This window comes from Onychostoma macrolepis, chromosome 18 (assembly GCF_012432095.1).
Source record: "Onychostoma macrolepis isolate SWU-2019 chromosome 18, ASM1243209v1, whole genome shotgun sequence".
Classification (NCBI taxonomy): domain Eukaryota; kingdom Metazoa; phylum Chordata; class Actinopteri; order Cypriniformes; family Cyprinidae; genus Onychostoma; species Onychostoma macrolepis.
In genome coordinates this window covers 24593767-24618923 of record NC_081172.1, presented here as the reverse complement: position 1 = coordinate 24618923, position 25157 = coordinate 24593767, and the positions used below count along the sequence as shown (strand labels likewise).

Genomic DNA, 25157 nt, shown 5'->3' with positions numbered 1-25157 from the left:
TGGTTGAGCACTGCACGTTTCAAAATTGAAACCCGGTGTGGGTGTTTTTATATCACTGTATTTCTGAAGGAAACTGACTGTCTTCAGGAAATTTTGGATGTCATTTTCATTTCATCTTGCATGTAATGTCTGATAAAGCAGCGTTTGTGAGCGGAGCTCTGCTTTGTGTACAGCGTTACCGGGGAAACCTCGATCTCTACCACTCCAACAGCGCCTCCCGCTGGCAGAGAATTAATTTGCATATATATGCCGCCACAAATAGTGTAAGTCTATGGGACTAATAAATTCAACTGTATAACAGTTTCATTGCAATTCATGTTATAATGTTAGAATTAAAGAACAATAAACATAATACATATTACCTTTGCACTTATCTGTACATAGTAAATACAGTTATTTTTAATCTGTTGTTGACATCCCATCTAAAACTTGATTTACCCAAAAAAACAACAACAATAACGTAACCACTTTAAAATGTCTTACAATATCCGTGCGTGCAAAGGTTCTGCGCGATCATCTTGTTCAATATTCTTGGGGTCTGAATTGATATGGCAATATTGACGAAATTGCTGCTTTGGCAAGGGGCGGGGCAGTACTGAAACCGTCTAAGCTGTTCGCCAATCACAACGCACTGGGACTGCAAACCAATCACAATACATTTCATTTTTCGGAAGGCGGGCCTTCATCAAACCCTGAACTAATCGAGCCGTTTGTGCCAGGCTGGGGAGAGAGGTATTGTAATAATGTAAATTATGTGAAAAATAATGCGATTTTCGAACCACCAAGCATGAGAGTATGTTCTAGTACACCCCCTAAAACAAAATCAAGACTTTGTAAATGAGCATAATAGGACCCCTTTAAGATACTACCACTACAACGTACTAATGCAAATAATAAATATATTAAACAGTAAATAAATTGAAAAAAGCTGAGATGTGTGAATAAAAAAAAAAAGTGTTCACATTCTTCATGCCTTTTCACAGTGAGCCTGAATTTTGCCACAGATTTTACCACCACATTTAAGTAGAAGCACTGTAAACAATATGAAAATAAAACACAATTAAATTATATTTATAATTATTTAAAAACATATTTAGGGATTTACTATATTATCAGAACATTATCGGAATTGGCCGATAAAGGCTTAAAATGTGTAAATATCGGCATTGGCCGATTAGGAAAAAAATGCCGATATGCCTTGCCGATAAGACGGATAGCTCACAGGCGGATGTGCTCAGGGTGTGATAGTGATAAGATCACGACAGAAGTGTGGTCATTCTTGAAGCAAACTCTTGCCTGAATGATGATTTGATTCACTGTTTTGGATCGCCGTATATAATCTGAAAATGCACGTACAGAACAACGCGTCCAGTGTGCGAGAGAGTCAACCGTTACTAGCACGTGCAGTAACAACAGCAGCAGCATTTTTTCAATTAAATTATGAAAACTTAAATATAAGGAGCTCTAAAAGATTTGGCTTTAGACCATCTATTAATGTTAAATCCACAAATAAAATTAAAGTTTCGACTGCATCTGTCTGATAATTAGTTTTTTTCAAGGCTTTCAGTGTACACTCATTAAAAAATAATTTTAATTAAGTTTATTATTTCTAACAAATACGTTTTTACTCAAAACTGAGGGAAATATATGTCGGCATCAGCTATCGGCCAAAATGATTAGAAAAATATTGGCATATCGGATATCAGCAAAAATCTAATAATGTGCATCCCTAACATTGTTAAATGTAATCTTTAGCAAATTCCAAATTGAATGCCCTTTTTTTTATATTGTACATTTTTTAAATAATTGATCGCCACTTTTTGGAATAAACTGAATGTTTTGTGCTCTAGGTCCAGCATTATGGGTCGTCCCACCAGGAGTGGAACGGCAACTACAGCCACCGCCGGCCTCAAGCGTTCATCCCGCCCACCGTTCATGGCCACACATTCACACTGCCTCACGGCAGTCCCACCCACACTGCCCACCCTCAATCGCACCTGGGTGTCCACCCTCACACCCAGCCGACTTTACTGTCCTACCCCCCTTCAGGCCCACTGGTGACAAATGCCCCAATGGCCCACCTCTTAGCTTCACCTGGGGCGACACGGAATCATGTCTTTCAGCCGGCTTATGGCCTCTCCCATCCGGCGGGACACCTTGTGCACCAGGTCACTGTGGGGCTCAACCGCCTTTTGCCCTCTCCAACCCTCCACCCTCAAGGCCAATTCAAGCCTCTGTTCCCCCCACACTCCTTCATCGCATCACCTGCATACGCAGGCTTCCCACTCAGTCCCACCAAACTAAACCAGTACCCATACATCTGAGACTCGCTCTGCAACCCTCTGGAGGGCCGCCAACACGGACGTAACTGTAGAAACCACAAACCACCTGGTTCTCGTACCCAAAGCCATGGCGCAAGAGGGAAAGAAAGCAGTTTCTTTAAATCACGTAGACTTGATTGAGTGCAATTAAAATGAGCTTTAAAAGAGGAAACGTTTGGAAAGTCTTTAGCAAGTAGGTAAAGAAAGCGCACGGTTGAGAAGCAAGCGATTTGGATAAATAAGAAAAAAAAACAAAAAACTGTTTTGCACATTTGATACATCACCTTATCGTATTTTCAGATCTTCAGATTTGAGCGCTCCTCTAATGAATATCAACAACGGATGGTGTCCAAAATCATGTGATGGTCAACTTATTTTTATACATTGCCTTTACCTTGTATACAACACATGTTTGTTTGTTTGTTTGTTTGTTTGTAAAGACAGCCCTGTATGTTGTTCGCAACATAAAATGTGTCCACTTGCCGTGTTTTCTTGCGTTCCAAGTATTTGTACTTTTCTCTGCGTCTTTGGTGTTGTTTGGAATGGAGTCTCCTAAAGGAATCGTTCATCGCATGTGTTGCATGATGTTGATCAGAGAGAAGCCTGTAGGGGCTCTTGACGTGTCTAGAGGCTCGCTGCATTGTTGTCCCCAGCCATAGTGCCTTATATATCGGCAGTCGTTCGTGTTCTACTACACTATCTCTCTGTGTGTATATACAATGTGTTTGTGTGCGTACGTGTGCGTACGTGTCCTGGACTGCAGCACTTGCAATTCAAATCAGTCCGTGCGTTCTTTGTGTGTGCGTGTATATGTATTACGTATATATATACACACTGGTGTATTATTTCATGCATAGATAGGCATCAATGTACTGCATTGCACAAACCGCAGTGCTTATTTTTGGATCCAATGTATATTTGAGATGTAGTGAGTTACCTTTTGCGTTATTTCTTCGGAAGACGGCATGCTTTTGCTGCTGCAAACGCTTGCTGTTGGATTTGTTCTTATTCTCATTTTTTTCGTTATCTTAAATTAACTAGTTGTGTAGAGGATACAATGAATTTCTATTCAGAAAAATCTACAAAACTAACAGTATTTGTACTGTTTAGTAAAACTGCAATACAATCTATATAGTTTGTTTTTTCTTTTTGTCTGTGTATTTAGTTCTTTGGGTTTGTGTGTGTTTGTGTTTGCTGTGGTGGGCATGGCTTCGACTAGATGAAGACACAAATGCAAATATCGGTCTTTGATTCAGGGTCATGGATTCATCTTAGCCTGAGCAGACCATGCAGTATTTGATGTATAGACACTTATGAGTATATATCTAATAGAGCTAGTTTATTTAGTGCTGAAGCTTGACACGGTGTGTTTAAGGTGTGCAATTCTCATTTATGCATGTGTGAATTGATTTTTTTTTTCTTAATTATATCATTATATCATATGTTGAAAGCTTGTTGGTGTCAACTGCATTTTATACATTCCGTCAGGGAGAAATAAATATATATTGTGTGTGCATATATATATATATATATATATATATATATATATATATATATATAATATATTGCAGTGTGCATTTTTGTTTTCAGTTTGTTCTGCTTGGTTTGTGTGTTTTTGCCTCTCAAATTAAGTTGCTTGTGCATCACCAAAGACTGTAATTTGAAGGCTCTGTTCCAAACCTAGTGATCTGCCTAAGCAGGCACTATTTCAAGGCATCGTAGTTACACTCCTGCTCCCTGAGATTCTCTTTAATGGAAAGATATCATCCTCGCTGCTCTATCATTGGAAAAGCATCATGTGTGCCTCGTAAACCAATCACATTATAGCCTTGATGTCACTAAACCACTTTCAATCATGTTTGCAGACACGGCATGAGAAGTGCCGTAAAAGGAAATCTTACCTGTCACAAAATTGTTGGTGACTTCTATTATAAAACTGCATATTTTTGTTTTTTTTGCTAGAAACTGTCGATTCATTAGTAAGATTAACAAATATAGTCCATTAAAATAATTCAGTTTAAAAAAAAAAAGACTATTTTACCCGGTATTTATGTAATATATATTTTTACGCTTACGAATGGTAGCTTAGCAACATGCTAACATTACACTATTTAAATCAACTGCTGGCCGAGCCTATTCGCAAGTCATTTGTATGGCGAGTTACTGCGCATGTAAAACTTCCTATATCGGCTGTGTATGAAGGCAATAGACCGCAAAGCAGCTCGTTAGGTTTTGGAACAGAGCCATTTCTCTGAGCAAGGTAGCTACTCTTTCTGCATAGACCTCACGTATACTGTAGTAATTATAGTCATGGGGTAAATTTCTAAAATTGTATTTAAAAAAATGGCTGAGGTTATGTTTAGCTTTTTGAACAAGTAATAAGTCGTATCATCTATCTTGAATGTATCATAGACAAGCTGCTATATATTGATTGCCACTTCAGATAGCTGTGAAATTAGATTAGACTAGTTCATATCTGCATTCGTTTATTTGTATGGGTCTCTCTGATTGCCTAAACTAGAAGTGGATTTTGATTTTGAGTAAATTTTTTGCTTCAATGTTTGGAGTGTCATTGTAACTACTGTATTGCTGATATTGGACATTTAGAATTGTTTTTCTTTTTTCAAATCAGTATTGTATCTTCATAACTGTTCTGGCTCATCACTGCATATTAATGGACGTGTTTGTGTAACTTAATTTTTGTATGTTTACCTGCTTATCTGTTTTTGACTTGTAATAGCTTGCAGGATTGATTTAACTTTATCCAAATGAACAGTTATTCTGCAGTGTTTCAGAAATACAAACGTTAAGTTTTTTTTTTCCTTCTCTTTTCTTTTCTCTGTTAATAAGATAATCAACCCCATAACCTCATACCACTGAGCACTTATTAAAACGCTAGTGTGCAGTACACATGGCCATGTTTTGATATACAGTGTTGTGATCAAATGAATTTAGTGTCCAACTGAATTGTGATTTTATTAATGTTTGTCATTTGAAAGTTGAGAACATATTTTTAACAAATTATCACTGATGTCAGCTGGTATGTTATATTCATGTTTGGTCGTGTCATGTCATGTCTTTATTTTTTTTTTTTTTTGTGAACAGTGTAAGCAACACTGTCTGTGCCTTGATTGAGATAATGGTAATGACACATTCACTTTGCAAAAACAAAACAAGTATTCAGCTCACCCACTGACCAGACCAAATATAACAAAGAGCAAACAGTATAACTTTCCATTCCAGGGATCGAAATGGTTATATACACTTTTAAATAAATAAATAAATAATCATATATGCATTAATTTGAGTTAATAATCACTAATATATGTCTATTTAATCTTAACCAGCTGATTCTAACATTTTTGACATTCTAATTTCAATCTTTGCATAAAGAATGTAATACATTGCACCCTGTGCATGTTTCGATCCCTGTGAAATGGCATTCACCAGCATTTAGCCTGAATACATCCAGTGTCAATATAGAAAAGACTGTACTCAACACTTTCAGTATTTGTTGTATGTTCATATTTAAACCAATTCAAGTGGATATGGATGATTTCTGTTGAACTCTTTTCTATTAACAGCATTCAATAAACATTGCCACCATTTTAATGACATTCAATGCTTTTATGCATTTTTTTTTTCTTTTTAATTATTATTTTGGAAGTAATGTATTGGCAAAATTACTTTTTTTTTTTTTTTTTTTTTTTAGTTAATTATTTAACCTAAAATATTTACCATTCAACCTGAAATTGACTTCCCGGTATGTGCTTTGTAATCTGTTTATACAAGTTTCATGGTTTATAGCATATTTTACAATCTATCAAAGAAGTTATTTCACACTGCAAGTTATGGGTTTCATGTTTCAATTACTTGGTTAATTAGGAGTTTTAAATTTCACTGTTTTGATATTTGTAGACTTTTGTGGCTTTTTGTTTAGCGTTTTGTTTCATTTGCTTATTTGATTTGATGCTACACTAGTTTGTCACGTAGCACTTGCACTGTGCAATATTTAACAGTATGAGGACTGGGGAAATGTAACCCTTTGGATATAATGTCTTTACAGAGTGTAATTGATGTTTCCTCTCTAGTTCTCAGTGAATAAAGATGTGACCAAGCCTTCTTTACTTAGTCACATTAAACAGAATTTCCAGGTGACTTTTGGTGAGTGAATAAGAATTCATGGTGTTTTATTGTCAAGGTTCACTTTGAATACAAAAGAAAAATAAAGCAAAAGCAGAAAAAAAATTTATTGTTGCAACCCTTTCTAATTTTATTACTTATGGAAATAATATATGGCAGTTATCTTTGCAGTACATAACATGAGATGTTCATCTTTCAGAATTTGTACTTTTTGATCTATCTATCGATGCACACTCACAACTGTGCTTCAATACGCAACAGGTAAAAAAATTGAAATTAAGACTCATATGATGTTTTTGAAAGACATCTCATGCTCGCCAGTGCACATAAGTTTGATCAAAAATACAGTAAAACAGCATATTTGTGAAGTATTACAATTTAACTTTAAATTTACTTTATCATTTAAATATGATGATTTGTTGTATACATACGTGTTCACGTAAATACATGCCTCTCTCTCTTTCTCTCTCTCTCTCTCTCTCTCTATATATATCTATCTATCTATCTATCTATCTGAATGATTTCTGAAGGATGTGAAGACTGGAATAATGGCTGCTGAAAAGTCAGCTTTACCATAACAGGAATAAATTACATTTTAAAATTTATTAAAATTGAAGTAGAAATCATGACTGCATGCACTATTTCGATGATTCTCTTTATGCCGACAATGAACATGTTGGTCAAGTCAGCAGAGATGGAGTGCAGAGGCAGTCCCCTATTAGAGCCTTCATGGACGACCTCACAGTGACAACAGTGCCTGGAGGGGTTAGAGAAGCTCATATCTTGGGTGCATATAAGTTTTAAACTTCCATAATCCTGGTCTTTAGTGTTGAAGAAATGGAAAGAAAACCAACACCAACCCAATAAAGCACTGCAAGTGAGAAAGAAAGGTGGAGGCTAGTGCAGGAAGAGGTGCGTAGATCATTGGAGGAAGAACAAGCAAGCAGGGTTGTAGCAATGAAGAAACTGGGTGCCTGGATGAAGTGGGAGCAGCCAGTTGAGAGGAAGGACACCTGGATAGACATATGGAAATAGAACCTTCAGAAGATTAAAATTTTGTTTCAGGGGGTGTACGATGTCCTCCCTAGCCCAGCCAACCTGTTTGCATGGGGCAAGAAACTCCAGCATGCCCCTGTGTTCCAAGACAGGCCCTCTTGAACACATCCTGGGGTGTGTTTCCCAAAAGCAACTATGGTTGCAAGTTCCATCATTACCAATAGAATTCAGAAGAATTAACAACTAGCTAATGTTGGTTTTGGGAAATGCACCCTTGAGCAGCTGCTCCCGGGCCCTGGTCGATGGCCATTATCTCTGACCAAGTGCTCAAGACCATAGCTGAGGCAATCAACAAGGGGATCAGCGAGAGCAGAAATGCCAAAACTACAGCCAGGACGATTGCATTTGTCAAGGATGAAGAGTAGCCCATAAGAAAAAAGAAAATCTGTTGGCTTGCTCTACACAGTACCTGACTGGAGCACACTTAGATTGGACATCATCCTGGTCTTGGAGTCTACAGCTTAGACTCCTGAAGATAACTGTGCCTTGGGAGGAGAGGATGGAACAGGGAGTGCTGGAGGCCTACTTCTGGAATGGGTGAAAAACCAGGTGCATGCCAGTGGAGGTGGGTTTGCCGAGGGATTTTTTTTTTTCCTTTGGTTTTTCCAGGTCATTTCAGAAAAGCTTGCACAATGCTTGGAATAACTGACGCAGGCCAGAGAAGAGCCATCAGCAACAGCATGGAGTCTGCACAGTGGGCATCAAGATGGCTATGGCTGCAAAGGGGTGATGTGTGGGGAGCGCAAAATGCACAGGCCGAGGCTTGATCAACCGTGGTCAGGTCGCCTGGAAGAAGGTGTCTGTTGAAAGAGCTGAAACACTCAATGACACCAAGAAACAACAATGGTATGTCCAAGTTTGTGCATCAGAGAATGTATGAATAACTGAACTAAATAGAAAATAGAAGCTATTTTAAGTCATTTATTTCACTATATTACCGTTTTACATACTTTTAATTAAAATAAAGCTTTTGTTAGCATGAGAAACGTCTTTCAAAAATATATATATATACAGGTGCATCTCAATAAATTAGAATGTCGTGGAAAAATTTCAGTAATTCAACTCAAATTGTGAAACTGGTGTATTAAATAATAAATGAATAAATTCAATGCACACAGACTGAAGTAGTTTAAGTCTTTGGTTCTTTTAATTGTGATGATTTTGGCTCACATTTAACAAAAACCCACCACTTCAACAATCTCAACAAATTAGAATATGGTGACATGCCAATCAGCTAATCAACTCAAAACACCTGCAAAGGTTTCCTGAGCCTTCAAAATGGTCTCTCAGTTTGGTTCACTAGGCTACACAATCATGGGCAAGACTGCTGATCTGACAGTTGTCCAGAAGACAATCATTGACACCTTTCACAAGGAGGGTAAGCCACAAACATTCATTGTCAAAGAAGCTGGCTGTTCACAGAGTGCTGTATCCAAGCATGTTAACCGAAAGTTGAGTGGAAGGAAAAAGTGTGGAAGAAAAAGATGCGCAACCAACCGAGAGAACCGCAGCCTTATGAGGATTGCCAAGCAAAATCGATTCAAAAATTTGGGTGAACTTCACAAGGAATGGACTGAGGCTGGGGTCAAGGCATCGAGAGCCACCACACACAGACGTGTCAAGGAATTTGACTACAGTTGTCGTATTCCTCTTGTTAAGCCACTCCTGAACCACAGACAACGTCAGAGGCGTCTTACCTGGGCTAAGGAGAAGAAGAACTGGACTGTTGCCCAGTTGGTTAAATGACCATGGTGTTGGTGTGCTTGACTGGCCAGCAAACTCACCAGACCTATGAGGTATTGTCAAGAGGAAAATGAGAAACAAGAGACCAAAAAATGCAGATGAGCTGAAGACCACTGTCAAAGAAACCTGGGCTTCCATATCACCTCAGCAGTGCCACAAACTGATCACCTCCATGCCACGCCGAATTGAGGCAGTAATTAAAGCAAAAGGAGCCCCTACCAAGTATTGAGTTCATATACAGTAAATGAACATACTTTCCAGAAGGCCAACAATTCACTAAAAATGTTTTTTTTTTTTATTGGTCTTATGAAGTATTCTAATTTGTTGAGATAGTGAATTGGTGGGTTTTTGTTAAATGTGAGCCAAAATCATCTCAATTAAAAGAACCAAAGACTTAAACTACTTCAGTCTGTGTGCATTGAATTTATTTAATACACGAGTTTCATAATTTGAGTTGAATTACTGAAATAAATGAACTTTTCCACAACATTCTAATTCATTGAGATGCACCTGTATACAGAGCTGGGTAGATTACTTACAAATTGTAATCCATTACTGATTCCAGATTACATGACAAAAATTGTAGTCAGTAACATAATCCGTTACATTACACATTTTAGGTAATATAATCAGATTACTTTTAGATTACTTTTGATTTAACTTGTTTATCGCATTGATTTAAATAGCATTATCTTGTACCATAATGATGTAAAAAATGTAAAGAGTAAGAAAACTTGTTCCATTCATTGTAATTTACAACATGAAGTGCATTAAACATTATATTACATCAAGGTTTCCAAAACTAGGGTTCGTAAATGAACTGCAGAGGGGTTGTGAGTTGAATGAAAATCTGACAATTAATAAAATCATAAAAAAAATGAAATGAAAATAAATCATTTTAAACCAAACTCTTTTCTTTACTTTTTTTTTTCTTTTTTACATTTTTAAATGTTTTTTTTATTTGAACTCCCTTTCGAGGAAAGTCTCTTCACTTGGCGGCCATATTTAATTTTCAACGCCTCCGGGCAGCTCGTACAAGACCTATCTTAATGAATGGGGGAATCCTGAAATCTCAAAAACTGCTCGCTGAACTCACAATTAAATTACATATGTCAAATCAGCAACAAAAATCTGAAATTAATTGCCCCATGAATGTTGTTTCTTATGCTCAAATTACGTTTAAAAAGCGTATTTTTCAGGCTACACCAGGCAATGCGCATGCGGAGTCATAACGTGCTTATGACTGCGCATGTGCATTGGCGGGTCTAGTCAGGTTTCTATGGTAAATTTGGCTCTTTCATTTAGAAGGTGGGACTATTCCTCCATATTGCGCGTTGCAGTTTCTCACATTCAGAAGTATTGGAGAGAACTGTCTTTGCATTTCTATAGTCTTTGTTTTAAATAAAACACTTACTAAAAAAAAAGATGAAATATTTTTATTTACCTGCATGCAATGCGATCATTAATCAACATCAAAGGAACCGTGAGCATGCAAATGTGTTACTTAATTATTTAAATATTTATTTTAAAATCTAAGGGGTTAAATCAAATATATTTGGTGAATAAGGTTTAGATGACAAAAAGTTTTGGAATGCCTGCATTACATGTAACTAAGAAATAATGTGAATGTGCGTTTTAATTAGTTATAATTAATAAAACATGATTAAAAAAACAACAGAGTAATAATTCAAATAAAAATGAATGTGTTCATCAGTAGCCTAGTTGATGCAATGTTGTAACCCTTCTTAAACCTGAAATGATTTTTGTAAATCCAGTGTTCAAATGCTGTCGTCACCTGACTAATGACTGATCTTTGAGTGAATGTCCACAAAACTGGACTATATATAATATGTATATAATCGGTAGGCTATTTTAGAAAGGAAAATTTAAAAGATGAAAAAGAGAAATTAGGGAGAATCAATGATTTATGAATAATTTATTGCTATTGTGTGAATAATATGTAATCATGTAATCCATAAAAAGTAACTGATTACGAGTATTTTAAAATGTAATTTACTCTGATTACAAGTACTAAATTCTTTGGAATCTGATTACGTAATCCAGATTACATGTAATCAGTTACTACCCAGCTCTGTGTCTATATATAAAATTAAAGATCCTATGGGTGCTATTGTGAGCAGGCGTTTTGTAAAGCTGTTAAGTTTTAGCACGGTTGAAAATTGTACTGAATCAGGTGCCAGAATGAATATATATATATATATATATATATATTCATTCTGGCACCTGATTCAGTATATATATATATATATATATATATATATTCATTCTGGCACCTGATTCAGTATATATATATATATATATATATATATATATATATTCATTCTGGCACCTGATTCAGTATATATATATATATATATATATATATATATATATATATATATATATATATATACATTCATTCTGGCACCTGATTCAGTACAATTTTCAACCGTATAAAACTTAACAGCTTTTACAAAACGCCTGCTCACAATAGCACCCATAGGATCTTTAATTTTTGTAGCACACTTATTGTTGGTTTAATCTTCTGATGTAAGAAGAACACCTAATGAATTTCCTTAATAAAACGATTTAATGAAAGTCTTCTAATATTGCTAATATTAGGCTATTATTACATAACCGTTTTTAAAAACAATTAGCCACTTGAGACAACTAAAAGAGCTTGGGCAACCAGTCAGAATCCAGTACTGGAACAAAGTGTTTGCAGAGTATTTTTTTGTGTGTTTGTTGTTATTAGAAACTGGTGGATTATGAATCAGTAGTAATATTCTATAGTGACCACTAGAGCATGCACATGGCACAAAACTAGTACAGCTCCAGCTTCCCTGCATGCGAGCACTCACAAGACAGCTGAACAACAGACAAAGAATTGCATGCATCCTTTCCAACATCCGATCACATTATGGGCGGTAAGGAGTTTGAGGCATAGATAAGCCATTCAGAAATGCAGCCCCCTCTCGCTTCCCCTGTGCCGCAGTGATGGTGGACTATGGGCATTTTCACGAATGCGGCTCTCCTCTGGCACTTGGAGCGGCGTGACCACCGCACGTCCCACTGACTCACGGATCTGAGCAGATGTCTGGTCCAGTACCGACACCGGGCCACCTCCTCTGCAAAAACAAATGGCTGGTCGTGTAGAGGGAACCTGGAGATATGTGCACAGATTGAGCATCCTGAGAGAGAGGAGGAGAAGATGCTCATGCACACATGCGTCTGGAGGGATGCGGAGCACTAAACTCTCATCTTTAGCAATATTCCTACTTTTGTTCCATAGCGCGCAGGCTTACGACGGTAAGGCGACATCTCATCTACAAAGCTGGCGTCTTAAAATACTGTTTTCTCACGCAGCTTTTACATAGGCTAAATGATTGAAAGAATGATTTTGTTGAAAAGAAACGCCTTGCACCTTTGCTGATTGCACATGCACTGAAAGTGATTTTCTTACATCCAAACACACATAAAATCTTACCTTCATCAATCTCAGTGTTTTCATACAACCATAGGCCTATACTCAAATTGAGACATTTTTGTGGGTACTTTTGCATTGCATGTGTCAAATATGCAAAATGACTAACCTACACACTACTTTGCTTTGACTTTTGTGAACAGTGTGTGTGTGTGTGTGTGATGTAATGTGATGAAGCGCACGTGAGTGTCCAGCAGTAACGCAGTGAAGTGTGTAGGCGCGCGCTGATTGATACTGCAGCTCTACACGAGATTGCAGCACTCTATTGTCTTTACAACACACATAACACGCTTAAACCACATCTGTTTCCTGACATAATTTAATAGCATGAAACTAACATAGCTGTCCCAAAGCGTCTAATCTAGGGACTAATCATTTGTTGAGATCATATTGCACACTAGGCGTCATAAATCAACCGGTGCAAAGGAGCATTAAAACTGTCCACGGCAGCACGGTCTGATTTTAGATGCTGACTGAGGCTTGCTGGTCCTAAAAATGCTGGAAGAGCAACTGCAGAGATCTACATTGTGAATGAATGTGGACTAAATGTCTCCAGTGAATCATGCTGTGGAGAGCAGCCACAGTTTAATGAAAGCTTAATTATTATATACATGCCAATTAAAATTAAAAGGATGAAAAATACATTTAGTGCAGAATAAAAATAAAATAAAATTCAAAGGAAAGTCTCTTTGTGTGTGTCCAGTTGAGAAGTGAAGAAATGCTTTAACTGGGCCACTGTGCTGTGAGCGAGATAGATCAGTGTTTGACCTGTTTGGATATTTCTCCCAAACATTTATAGCATGTGCGGGTTGGTTGGTACAGGGTTTGGTTTTGGGTCATATGTTGGGTCTGTCACGTAAATTGTGTTCTCTTTATCTACACTCATTTAATCTTTCAAGGCATTAAAAAGTCAAAACCCGTCAAGATAAAACCAAATGAAATTTGGAGAAATTTTGCATATTACCTGCTCACCAGTGGATTCTCTGCAGTGAATGGGTGCCATCAGAATGAGAGTTCAAACAGCTGATAAAAACATCACAATAATCCACAAGTAATCTACACAATCCTCAATCGACTCAAGTCCATTAATTAACATCTCGTGAAGTTGATTTAATTTGTTCAAATTTTGTAATTAGTTTTTAAATTAGATTTTTCAAAACAAGCAGTACAGCTCATTCCTTGAATTATTTCTGTGCAACCAGATTTTCATTTATCTTAACTGAAAGTAAAGCAAATTCAAAACTGATGACCAATATGGATGGATGTGAAGTGATTAGTAATGTGGTAAATAGTTGTTATTTTCAAAGCAAATTGGGAAAATGAAACGCCATAGTTCCATGGTTTACAAGCTAATGAGGTATTGACTATATTTGTACTAGGGCTGTCAGTCGATTAAAATTTTGATTACATGTGTCAATTAATTAATCGAATTAATCGCAAATTACATTTGGCTGTGAAATTACCCCCAAAAGATTATTTAAAAGCTTATTTACAAGCTATTTTTGTGTTAAATGAGAAAGTATAATGTAGACATTGTGACTACATGTAGACATTACAAATAGTAACTTTAGAAAGAAATATTTTATTTGATTCAACGTAAAATTTATTACACATAAATGTTTAGGCTACAACGACCTAACATAAACTATGGAACATAAAAGAAGATAATTTGAGAAACATCAAGCTTTTTTTTTTTTTTTTTGTTCATACAATGGAAGTCATCGGTAACCAAAACAGCTTAGTTACCAACAGTCTTCAAAATACCTTCTTTTATGTTGCACAAAAGAAAGTAAGTCATTCAGGTTTCAACTTCTTATTTACTGAACTGTTGTATAAAATGTGACCCTGGACCACAAAACCAGTTTTAAGTGTCAATTTTTCGAGAGATACATCATCTAAAAGCTGAATAAATAAGCTTTTCATTTGATGTATGGTTTATTAGGATCGGATAATATTTGGCCGAGATACAACTATTTGAAAATCTGAAATCTGAGGGTGCATAAAAAATCAAAATATTGAGAAAATCGCCTTTAAAGTTGTCCAAATGAATTTCTTATCAAAAATGAAGTTTATATACATTTACGGTAAGACATTTACAAAATATCTTCATGGAACATGATCTTTACTTAATACCCTAATGATTTTTGGCATAAAATAAAAATTTATAATTTTGACCCATACAATGTATTTTTGGCTTTTGCTACAAATATACCCCAGCGACTTAAGACTGGTTTTGTGGTCCAGGGTCACAAATCACATTTGCACTCGTGCTATTCGGAACAAACAGCACTGTGATAGCTCTCGCTGCTCATATGATATCGATATCATGATATAAATGAGACAAAAACTCATACAGGACCATTTTTGCCCCAATATCTTGAATTTTATGGCATAACTGCATTTATGGAGTTGTAGCCCTGCATCATATTTGTCAACATTCATCTTCTGTATGAAATGCAAGATGATGTACAGGTCTTGAGGCAATGCCAGTGCATTAAAAATATTTTAATTGCGTTATTTTTTCATAACTACTTAATTAAGTTAACGCGTTAAACTGACAGCCCTAATTTGTACATGAACTTAATTATTATAACATATAAGAACCACAGTGTTCTTGGGGGTTCACTAAATCTAACTAACAAACAAACAAACTTGCTGTAAAATCCTGTGCAGAAATGTGCTAGAATGTGTGATTTTGCAGTTGTTGGATTCTCATAAGTCCTTGTATTTCATTATGTATGTTTAGGTGGTGCATTCGGGGCCTTAACTGGATAAGTAGTTTTATATTTGGTGTATTATGGTCTTGATTCCCTTATGGAATCTTGGGCCTTATGTTCATTTTGAATGGCTTTTCTATTGATTATTAAAAGAGTAAGAGGTTCAGAGCTGTAAATAAAAGTACATAGCTGGATAGTTTGTTCAAAAATGACAATTCTGTAATCATTTACTCGTCTTTATGTTGTTTCAAGACTTCCGTTCATCTTCTGAACCATATATAAATATATATATATAGAGAGAGAGAGAAAGAGAGAGAAATTTTATGTAATCAACCTTTTGAGGCTTCAAAAAGTACAGTGCCCTCCAAAAGTATTGGAACAGTAAAGACAGAATTGCTCTGTTGGCTGTGGAGTCAAGACATTTGCAAATATGATTAAAAGATGAACAAAACTACAGAATGTCACATTTTTATTATTGGGTGATTCAACACATAGATGTTTTACCAGCTAAGAAGTTCAGCACTTTTAGAGTTTCATCCCTCTATCTGATGTGAGCTTAAGTATTGGAACAGTTGTCTCGCAGGTCTTTCTAAGTGATCAGCTGTGTCCTGTTGCATTAATTCTTCAGATATTAAAAGCAGGGAATGTGTTGTATCAGTTATATCCATTACTTCTGCATTCTGAATCTTGCATTCGATGATGACACACACAAACCAGGATGAAGATGAGGGAGCTGACTTTGAGAGAAAAGCAAGCAATTTGGATGCTAAAAGAAAAGAGGAAGTCAGTTAGAGCTCTAGCAAAAACAAAGGGCATGGAGAAATCAAGAGTATGGAAACCACCAGCGACACCATCAACCAACAACTACCTGATCGGCTGAGAAAACAACAGTAGTTGATTACAGACAAATCATAAAAACTGTGAAAGTGAATCCTAAAAGACATGTCTGTAAAATCTTTATCTAAGTGATGGGAAAGCAAAAATGTGGAGAAAAAAAGGGAACTGCAAATGATCCCAAGCATACAGCCTCGTCTGTAAAGCATGGTGGAGGTGGTGTCATGGCATGGGTCTGCATGGCTGCCTCTGGAACAGGCCCTCTGATGACTTAATGTATGATGACAGTAGCAGAATGAATTTGGAAGGGTACGAAACCATCTTGCCTGCCAATATTCAAAAAAATGCCACCAGATTCATTGGGAAGTGCTTCATATTGCATCAGGACAATGACCCAAAACACACTGCCAGTTCAGTAAAGGAATTTATAAGGGCAAATAAATGGAAAGTCTTAGATTGCCCAAGTCAATCTCCAGATTTAAATCCGACTGAACATGAATTTCACCAGCTGAAGAGGAGAGTAAAGGCAGAAACTCCCCAAAACAAGCAACAATTGGAATTGGCTGCATTAAAGGCTGGGAAAAGTATTTCAAAGGATCAGACCAAGAGTCTGGTGATGTCTATGGGTCACAGACTCACTGATGTGATTGTGCATAAGGGATCTGCAACTCTTTTATATCTGCCTTATGTTCAGCTGTCCTCATACTTATGCTCACATCAATGAGTGGGATGAACTCTAAAAGTGCTGTTCTTTTTATTTGGTAAAACATGTATGTGTTGAAACGTCTAATAATAAAATGTGACATTCTGTAGTTTTGTCTCATATTCATCTTTTAATCATATTTGCAAATGTCTTGACTCCACAGACAACAGAGCAATTTTGTCTTTACTGTTCCGATACTTATGGAGGGCACTGTATATAAAAGATATCGTAACATTAATTCATAACATAATATTCCTGTCATTCTGTAGAAAGGATCCAAAATCATGCAGGAACAGGGTTGCACACAGCTAAATATTATATATATATATATTCACTGTAAAAAAAAAGAAAGGTTGACCTAACTCAAAAAAATAAGGCAACCTATCGCAATCAACTTGTTAAGTTAACTCAACTAGCAACCGACTACTTAAAAACTTTAGTTCATCTAATGAATAAATGTCAGTCTACTGAGTGATAAAAGATCTGTCAGAGCAACCAAAGATTTTTTAGCATTTAGCAATGTTAATCTTTTTTAACACTCCTTTTTCCTTTAGATTTTTGTTTATTTTCAAAGCCTTCTACATAATATGGGTAGTATTTGCCTCTTAAAACTAAAGGTAAACATTTATGCTGTTAGACAAATGCATTAAACAAGATGCAATGAGATGCACATATACAGTACCTCAACACACGATTCTCAATCATGGTGAGGATCAACAAATTTTAAATCAGTAAAAATATGAACTCTGAGCCACATGAGAGCTAACTGACAGTGACAACAGCAGCAGCAGCATAAATTAAGCCAGTACAATTTAAAACAATGATAATATTTTAATAATAATTAACATCAAATGTTTTCAAGCTGCAATGCATACTGGGAACTTGTGCAATTTTGTTCAATGTAAAATTGTTTGTTCAGATGACTCAATTTGAAAAGTTGGGAGAACATTTGTATATGTTGTGAACAAATACTTGAGTATCTAAGTAAGGTAAACAAAAAACCTTTTGCTAGCGACATGTTTAGAGCATTTTTGCTCAATTCACACAAAAAAATTATTAAACTGACTTCTACTAAAAAATTATTTGTTCAGGCTACTTTTTTACAATGCTTAGTAGAACTTTTTGAAAGTTGGATTTTTTACAGTGTTGACATGACATGCCATTTTCACTGTCCCACAAGATAAAAATTAATATAATAAATATTTTGTTGTTATTTAAAATGCATTAAATGGTTAAACATTTCTTTGTCCTACATGGACCTGTTGTTATAAAAGCAGTAGTGTTATTCGATTTATTTACATTCAAATCTCAAAATTGTCCTATGGTGTGACTGTCTCAAGCATGGTTCAATAAATTAAACATTTTATAAATGAAAAAGAAAAGCATAAAAATGTTAATAAATACCTCCGGCATAACTGTACAAGTGTTTATTTTAGTAAATTGCTATCATGTTTTTCATACATACATTTCTGAAAATGTAGGAACTTGATACATTTTGTCTCTGAAAACCATGTCCTCTGGTGTGACACCATATCCTGATTTTAAATCGGCCACTTCCAGAGAAAACTTAATTAGTTGAAGGAACCCATTCATGGCCATGTTGCTGAAGCCCCCTGTGAAGCCCATGACATGCGCACATGGAAAATTGTCTCAGAATTTTTCAAATATTTAACTTTTTTGGAACCACTACAAAAGTGTTACATTTTGTTGTCCTTTGGTCTGACACCCCTAAATTATATATTTTTTAAAATTAAAAACTGCATGCTAAACTGCATAATCATGGAAAATTATGCCAATGTATCTTGCTAACCGCTAATGACAGGTTAGCTTGGAATAGCAAGGTCATTAATTGACAGAAAAAGGCTGAAACGTCCTATGGTGTGACGCCTGCACTGTCACCACAGGACAAAGATGTCACACCAGAGGACAAGGTCTCTTTAAAAAGCATTTAAAATAATTAAATAAGATTTGCTTAACTCCTTTTTATTCTTTTTTTGATCATTTTCAGTGTTCTTAAATGCAATAATTGCAAACTATTAAACTATTATTAAACTATTTTCTGATGTTTTACAGAATACTTGTACTGTTATAAAGTGTCATGAAAATAAGTATAAAATATGATACTTTGTTTTTGAGACAGTTTTTGAAAGTTTCAGTTACATAATGATTGACTAGGAGACTGAATTGTTTTGATTATTTTTTGTTTTGTTGATACTGTTTGTATCAAAATTAAACTTTCTTTCTCCTTTGACATGTTCAAAATTAAATAGTAATAATTGAATAACTACCATTTCTGTCCTTTAGTGTGAAGTAATGTCCTATGGCAGTGGTCTCAAACTCAATTCCTGGAGGGCCACAGCTCTGCAAAGTTTAGTTCCAACCAGCTCCAAATCACACCTGCTTGGAAGTTTCTAATAATCCTGAAGACCTTGATTAGTTGGATCAGGTGTGTTTGATTGGAGCTAAACTGTGCAGAGCTATGGCCCTCCAGGAATTGAGTTTGAGAGCAATGTCCTATGGTGTTACACACATAAAATAACCACAGATTTGTTTATATCTCAAAATATATTTAAAAAAAAACAGTTAAGTACATAAGTAGGGGAGATACAAATATCACTCAACTTAAAATGGTATAATTTTCAGCAGTTTTGAACAAATGACAGCAAAGTTTGTCTTGTTGTCAAAGTTTGTCTTGAAATTGTCCAACAAGACATGGGGAAAAAAATATGTTAAGTATAATTAAATAGCGCTGTATGAAAATAAGTGTCTAACAATCTCTCTCATGCTATTTATGTATTATTAAGAGTTTTTTTTTTTTTTTTGCTATGTCACACCATAGGACAAAATTATAGTACAGTTCAGTAAAAATGTTAAAAAACACAGTGAAAGAATTGACAAAGTTAGTGACCCTTTATATTTTCTCAAAGATCAGACTTCACACTACATAAATTTATGCATTTCTTTTTCAAAAAAGGTATTTTACAAAATCAACTTTTTTTTTTTTACTGTCTATTTGTCAACTACCCATATATAGTATTTATTTACTTTTGTTGTTGTTGTTTGTTTGTTTCTAATAGCACAACCTGTGGTTGCCTGAACCACAGTGGCTTTGCTGACGGACCAATGCAGAAGGTTTTATTCAGTTATGTTCTCTTCACTTGATGAGCTGTGTGAAAGTCAATTATATATTATGCATGGGATGCGTGCCTGTTATTTGCTTACGATGATGCTCAGTTCTGATGCTGCATTTTAATGTGTTGTTGTTCATTGACTACTATGATGTGTGAATATTGGTAGTGTGCCCACGTGCAGTGGGATATTAGATTACCAAATAATGAATGCTGATAAAGGATGAACTCAAAGGATCAATCTAACAAAACCTGTCAAGAATATTAACTTCCCGAAATAGAACAACTTAAAGAAATATTAAAACCAACCAGTGTGTTCCAGCTCTCAAAGGAATGTCTCTTATGACCTGATTCATTTACTAAATCAGAAACATGACACACGTAGTGTAGTTCAGTATTGCCTTTACTTAACACTTTCACTATATAACTAACTCTGAACTGCGTGATTTGATGATAATAATAATAAAAAAAAAATATATATATAAATATATATGTATATATATATATATATATATATATATATATATTACTATTATCGCAGTGCTTGGAATTAAAACAATATCTACATACTTTATAGTACAGAAGCACCAGTGGTGTTTCATGATGTCTTTGACAGGTCACCATATATAAAATGTAAGCTGAACGTGGTTCTCTGATGGATAATTCACAAACAAATAATTTGAATCAAATCTTTTGTTGGTAACACTTTATTTTAAGGTGTCATAATACAGAGTAATTACCTAATGAGGTACTTAGTAGTAGCCGTTGTACTTACATGAAATAAAATGTACTTACCTAAGTTATGGAACAGCCTGTAATTACAGTTTGTAATTATGTAGATGTAATAGACAGCTACTGTTACACGTATGTAACAGGCCGAGTCTGTTACACAGCTACTTGTACACTTAAGTACAATCTTGATACACTTTATTTTAAGTAGCTTATGCCTGTGTAATATTCTGTAATTTTAATGTAATTAGAAAGGTATTAAATGTATTTAAGCTGTGCACTGGTGGGTTAAATCAAACTAAGGTGCTGCTGGATAAGGTGTACAGTATAGATACACATGAAGTACACTTAAGTACAATCTTGATACACTTTATTTTAATAAGTAGCTTATGTCTGTGTACTTACATTTATAATTACGTTGTAAAAGTCTGCAACACGTGTAACAATCTTTTGGTTACATAAGTAGCTGTGTAACAGACTGGGCTGTCTATTACATCTACATAATTACAAACTGTAATTACAGGCTGTTCCATAACTTAGTTACATGGTAAGTACATTTTGTTTCATGTACGTACAACGGCTACTACTAAGTACTTAATTAGGTAATTACTCTGTATTATGGACACCTTAAAATAAAGTGTTACCCTTTTGTTCAGTTTGGTTCTTTTGAATCTGTCCAGCACTGTACACTACACTTCTTCAATTAACTTTTATTGAGTTAACTCTTTTTTTCTGTAATTTATAAAATGTACCTCTAAGTAAATTTAATACAAAGTTACTTTACTTAGAATGAATGAGAATGCTTTCAGTGCAAAGGAAACCAGAGAGACTGACCTTGCCATTTGAGCTCAGTGAAAGCTCTTTCTCGATATATTCCTATCAAAGCAACACATCTGCTTTTCTGTAATGACGTTCATCGCATAAGACCCTATTTTTTCTGAACTGTCAAACCTCTCCACAGATGGTCATAAACAACACACTGTCCCTCATGCCACTGCAGGGGTAAATCAGGTTACACGGCGTGACCTGCCCTGTGGCTCAGTAAAATTTATCTTTCCCAAGACATTTGTGTTTCCCCAAAGTGCTGATGTACAATGCACCTCATAGAATTCCAACTTTGCCCTCTCACATAATGGATATAAGCTGACAGAATTAGCAACATAGAACAGCGACAGAAGTGATAAATCTATATTATTGTCATGGGGGACTGGTGCAATAATCCCTGGCTGAATAGGGCAGAGATCCAAATCACTCTTATTAGAAGACTAGTAAATCACAATTAGTGATAAACTGATATATCAGTGAGACAGATTTCTCTGATGTTTGGCCATCTTGACATTATCAGACTCAGGTGATAACCATGTCCAGTTCACAGAAGTGTTAGTTTTAATATTTTTCTCATGACAACGCTCTGAAAGATTAGTTTGTAATATACATGGCAATGTTTATGTGTTTGGTCTTGGTGAAATAGATCTGCTGTGCTGCTGCTGCTGCAGAGCAAGTACCGCTTACTGGCAATACATCCACAGACATTTTGCTGTGATCATGTAAGACAATTCTTCTGTGTACCCCCTCTCTTCCACTTAGACCGCAGTCACAACTTTTCTATTAAAGGACAATATTTGCCCCCTTAAATTGATTTACAGGTGCATTTTTTACTTTTATAGATGAAAAGATTTTCTATCCTTATTAATTGTATGTCATGTTTTATGTCATATTCTTAACATCCCATTAAGTGTATTATTAATATAATAAATAAAGCAATAAATGATGGCAAATCGAAGTGATACTTGTAGATTTAAAAATAATACCGCTAATAGGTGGCGGAAAGTCACTGTCTTAATGAGCCAGCCGTCGCGTCATTCATTCATTCATTTATTCAGTAACGAAGCAAAATGCTGTTGTTATGAATGGGTTATTAATAACTGATTCTCTAAATCGTTCAAAGCAGCAGATTCGTTCACTAACGAAACACCGCTGTATGCTGCTTGGAGACGCATACCAGATGATACGGATTTTATTGGAACTATTATTATTTTGTTGCAAAATAGAACAAACATGACAATATTTTGTTTAAATTGTAGGCTACAATTTAATGTAAAATGTTCACTTAATGTTACCTTTTTTGTTGAACTGTTGTAAAAATTAATGTCACATTTGCCATTATTTGAATACTCAGGGAAATTTGCATTCTTGCTCGTATCGTTTGAGAACCACTGATGTAAGAAATACTGCTGCTGCACATATAAGATATATGAAATAACCCCCATATATAACATACACGAAGTCACTGCATAGCGTCTAAACAGGTGGAACTGGGGAAGGTGGAGTGTTTCTGAAGTGCGCTGCAACCGCTACAGCAAGCACTAGCCAAGTGTTTGAATGTTGAGCAGCTGCTGATGTGAAAAGACAACAAGTTCTCACTCCCAACTCATCACATTCGACGTGCAGGATCCTCCATTGTTTTCAGTTGTTTGTCTTAATTTAATGGTTTGCATGCATTTATAAAAAATAGAAATAATTTTATATAAATTTATAGTTTCATTGGAGCACCTAACCCCACCCCTACCCACTTCTTAACAATATAAAACATGTAACAGACAAATATAAGTACAGTCACAGGTGTTTATTAAAAAAGCAGTATAAAAGCATTACAAACAAGTTGTGTTGCATTCCATGTCTCCTGAAGCCATACGATATCTTTATGCGAAGAGAGTAAAACATAAGGTTTAAATCGCTGAAAATGATCCCGTTTTGAATGATCCCTGTTAAAGCACTCCTATCTCATTCAAAAAGATACTCCCATAGCATGAAGCAATCGTCACGAGAGACACAAGAGCCAATAGCATTTCACAACTAAGGCTGATGTAAGGCTTCTTCTGGTGGCATTTTTTGAATTTGAGCACAAACTGCAGCACACAGAATGAGCTTTATGGTGGACGGAAACGGTGATTGCATCTGTTCCTCTCACACATCAATCGTTTTGCCTCGGAAGACTTGGAATATTAATACTTTTTGAATAAATTATGACTGTAGTTGTATCTGCCTGTTATCTCTTGTGTTTTATTGACAAATGGTAGGTTTAGGGGCAGGGGTTGGGTTATGTGCTCATAAATGTGTAAATAGTGTAATATAAATAAAACTGTTGTGACTGTTTACACTGAAAAATCACACCCCAACATATGTGCAATAATGGCAATATTATTACCCAATATAAAATTTAATCATGTCGATAAAATTCCCAATGCCTTTCGTGTCGATATACTGATGCCAAGAGTTTCTTATTTAAAGCAATGGAGGACCCTGCACGCTAAAAAATGATGCTAAAGGGGTACCCTGTGTGTAATATGTGACGAGTTGAGAGTGAGAATGTGTTGGAAAAGAACCAATCAGCTGCACAATGTGAATAATGATGTGATTATATCAGAGTTAGTGAGAAAATAAATATTTTATGTTTTAAATGACATTGGTTTTTTAATTATTTTAATATTCTCTTTGAGGGTCACAAAAAAAAAAAAAAAACAGACATATAAATTCAAAAAATATTAATATTGGTCCCACTTTGTATTAGGTGGCCTTAACTACTATGTACTTACATTTAAATTAATAATTTGGTACAATGCACTTATTGTGTACATACATGATTTTACATTGTTCTTATATTTTTAAAAATACATATATGTAATTACATCTGTAATTAATTTCTGTAATTGCATTTATAATGTCCCTAACCTTACCCATATCCCACCTCAATAGCAGCAAAAGTGTTTTGCAATACAGTATGAACACAATAAGTACATTGTACTTATTTTTTGATGTAAGTACATAGTAGTTAAGGCCACCTAATATAAAGTGTGACCAATATTATTTTTAATCCTCATTCTGACCCTCTGTCTGAAATCAGGACGTTTAAGGAGGTTGCTTATCAGTAAACAAACACTATTATGTTTGGTTAACGTCATTGCATAGGAAAAAGTATTACACATAAATGTTTTGAAAACATTATCCATTAAAAAAAGAAAATGAAACACATTCACAGAAAAGCATGAAATTGTTTACTTACAGTTTGTGGTGTAGCTGCTGTCAGATTCAATACAATTGGCTTCTTCCTGATTCGACAAAAGTTTCTTGGCAAAGTCTCCATTACACTGTGCTTCGTCAACAAAATAAATCTGCGGTCAGTTGCTCCGAACAAACATATAATCCTATGCTGTACACACTCTACAGCATCTCATCAAAGTGAATTTTATTTTACTGTTCCAATTGTCATGTTATTGGGAGTAGCTGAAGTACATGGTG

At 35.4% G+C, this 25157-nt stretch overlaps 2 protein-coding genes across 11 annotated transcripts in view; both read left to right on the top strand.

The window, feature by feature from the left end:
• hipk3b (homeodomain interacting protein kinase 3b) overlaps positions 1-6571 on the top strand; it is a 65662-nt gene extending 59091 nt beyond the window's left edge. For 2 of the 5 annotated variants that reach the window (XM_058750861.1, XM_058750860.1), the window contains exons 16-17: positions 174-263; positions 1851-6571. In XM_058750861.1, the coding sequence (XP_058606844.1) occupies positions 174-263; positions 1851-2324 (564 nt within the window). In that variant the 3' untranslated portion in view covers positions 2325-6571. Of the gene's footprint in view, positions 1-173; positions 264-593; positions 733-1850 lie in introns of all 5 variants that reach the window. The other 3 variants (XR_009266920.1, XM_058750864.1, XM_058750863.1) reach the window with 3 other exon arrangements.
• A 5534-nt stretch (positions 6572-12105) lies between these two features.
• The window catches only part of kiaa1549lb (KIAA1549-like b), an 87377-nt gene continuing 74325 nt past the window's right edge, over positions 12106-25157 (top strand). For 4 of the 6 annotated variants that reach the window (XM_058751947.1, XM_058751946.1, XM_058751948.1 and 1 more), the window contains exon 1: positions 12106-12572. In XM_058751947.1, coding sequence (XP_058607930.1) covers positions 12404-12572 — 169 coding nt within the window. In that variant the 5' untranslated portion in view covers positions 12106-12403. Of the gene's footprint in view, positions 12573-20078; positions 20134-25157 lie in introns of all 6 variants that reach the window. The other 2 variants (XM_058751949.1, XM_058751951.1) reach the window with 2 other exon arrangements.